The sequence below is a fragment of the Nothoprocta perdicaria genome, unplaced genomic scaffold, assembly GCF_003342845.1.
Source record: "Nothoprocta perdicaria isolate Ctin4 unplaced genomic scaffold, notPer1 scaffold_592, whole genome shotgun sequence".
NCBI lineage: Eukaryota > Metazoa > Chordata > Aves > Tinamiformes > Tinamidae > Nothoprocta > Nothoprocta perdicaria.
This window is the reverse complement of record NW_020455857.1, coordinates 31,896-34,210: the sequence shown is the minus strand read 5'-3', so window position 1 is coordinate 34,210 and position 2,315 is coordinate 31,896. Positions and strand designations below refer to the sequence as shown.

The 2,315-nt window shown below is 61.9% G+C and overlaps 1 protein-coding gene across 1 annotated transcript in view; it reads left to right on the top strand.

The window, feature by feature from the left end:
* The window catches only part of LOC112955758 (endothelial cell-selective adhesion molecule-like), a 4,794-nt gene extending 2,829 nt beyond the window's left edge, over positions 1–1,965 (top strand). Inside the window, exons 2-5 of the mRNA XM_026049118.1 lie at positions 50–216; positions 288–498; positions 1,670–1,825; positions 1,931–1,965. Coding sequence (XP_025904903.1) covers positions 50–216; positions 288–498; positions 1,670–1,825; positions 1,931–1,965 — 569 coding nt within the window. The remainder of the gene's footprint in view (positions 1–49; positions 217–287; positions 499–1,669; positions 1,826–1,930) is intronic.
* Positions 1,966–2,315: the final 350 nt, after the last annotated feature.

Genomic DNA, 2,315 nt, shown 5'->3' with positions numbered 1-2,315 from the left:
CCCACTCCATCCCCATCCCCACCCCATGCCCCGCCGGCGGCATCCGCAGCGGCGCTGCCCGCGCCGGCCTCGCCGCTCGAGGTGCACGTGGCGCGCGCCGCCGTGCTCGCCGTCGAGGGCGAGGGCGCCGTGCTGCCCGTCTGGTACAGCAGCCGCTCGCGCCGCCCGCCCTACGTCACCTGGCTGCTGCACCCGCCCCACGGCGACCCCTTCCAGGTGCGTCCCGCCGCGCGCTGCCCGCCCATAACCACCCGCCGGCGGGCGTTTTCACCCGCGCGTCCCGGCAGATCCTCACCTACATGGACGGGGCGGTGAAGGCGGAGGAGACGCCGCTGCAGGGCCGCGCCAGCTTCGTGCACGCCGTGGCCGCCTCGCGCAACCTCTCGGTGCTCATCAACGGCACGCGCGAGGCCGACTCGGGCCAGTACGTGTGCACCGTGAACGTGCCCGGCGAGGCGGCGGGCAGGAACGTCGCCGTCGTCAACCTCACCGTGCTCGGTGCGGCCGCTGGGACGGGGCGGGTGTTTTCCCCAGCAATGCATGGGGAAATAGCGGGTCTTTTCCCCACAGTTGCACGGGGAAATATTGGGTGGGTTCCCCACAGTTGCATTGGGAAATATTGGGTGGGTTCCCCATAGTGGCATAGGGAATATTGGGTGGGTTCCCCATAGTGGCATAGGGAATATTGGGTGGGTTCCCCACAGCTGCATGGGGAAATATTGGGTCTTTTCCCCACATTTGCATGGCAAAATATTGGGTCTTTTCCCCATAAATGCATGGGGAAATATTGGGTGTTTTCCCCACAGTTGCATGGGGAAATATTGGGTGGGTTCCCCATAGCGGCATAGGGAATATTGGGTGGGTTCCCCACAGCTGCATGGGGAAATATCGGGTGTTTTCCCCACAGTTGCATGGGAAAATATNTGGGAAAATATTGGGTCTTTTCCCCATAAATGCGTGGGGAAATATTGGGTGGGTTCCCCACAACTGCATGGGAAAATATTGGGTGTTTTCCCCACAGTTGCATCTGGAAATATCGGGTGGGTTCCCCACASCAGCACGGGGAAATATTGGGTMTTTTCCCCACAACTGCATGGGAAAGTAATGGGTCTTTTCCCCACAACTGCATGGGAAAATAACGGGTGTTTTCCCCACAACTGCATGGGGAAATATCAGGTGGGTTCCCACGGCACCGCGGGGAAATATCGGGTGTTTTCCCCACAGCTGCATACGGGAAAATACTGGGGTCTTTTTCCTGTGGGGTGGCGTCCAGGTGGGAAAATGCTGGGTGGGTTTCCCATGGGATGGAATCCACATGGGGACAATACTGGGGTCTTTTTCCCATGGGATGGCATCCAGGTGGAAAAATGCTGGGTGGGTTTCCCACGACGTGGAATCCACATGGGAAAACACTGGGTCTTTTTCCCATGGGATGGCATCCAGGTGGAAAAATGCTGGGTGGATTTCCCAAAGGATGGAATCCACAAGGGAAACACTGGGGTCTTTTTCCCACGGGGTGGCATCCGCGTGGGAAAACGCTGGGTGTTTTTCCCACGGGGTGGCATCTGCATGGGAAAATAGGGGGCGATTTTCCCGGGATGAGGCCGGGCCCTTTTTCCCCGGGGGCGTTCCCGGGGTGCCCGGTGGCATTTGGCGGTGTCCCCGGCAGTGCCGCCGGGCACCCCGGCGTGCCGGCTGCTGGGCAGCCCCGGCGTGGGCCGCGACGTGACGCTGAGCTGCGCCGCGCGCCACGGCAAGCCGCTGCCCGCCTACCGCTGGCAGCGCGCGCCGCCCGCCCCGCGCCGCTTCTTCCCGCCCGCGCACGGTGAGCGCGGCCCCAGCGGGATTGGGGGGGATAAGGGGGCGATTGGAGCGGGAATGGGTGCCCTGGGGTGGGAAATGGCCCCTATGGGTCCCCTCTTCTTCCCAGTGTTCGTGGTGGGACTGGCACTGCCATGGGGGTAGTGGGGAGAGGGGTGGAATGGGAGAGGGGTGGAATGGGAGAGGGATGGATTGGGAGAGGGATGGAATGGGGGGAAAGGGGTGTTTGGGGGGGAAATGGGTGCCCTTGGGTGGGAAATGGCCCCTATGGGTCCCCTCTTCTTCCCAATGTTCATGGTGGGACTGGCACTGCCATGGGGGTAGTGGGGAGAGGGGTGGAGTGGGAGATGGATGGAATGGGAGAGGGATGGATTGGGGGGAAAGGGGTGTTTGGAGGGGAAATGGGGTAATTGGAGGGGAAATGGGGTAATTGGAGGCGGAATTGGTGCCCTTGGGTGGGGAATGGCCCCTATGGGTCCCCTCTTCTTCCCAGT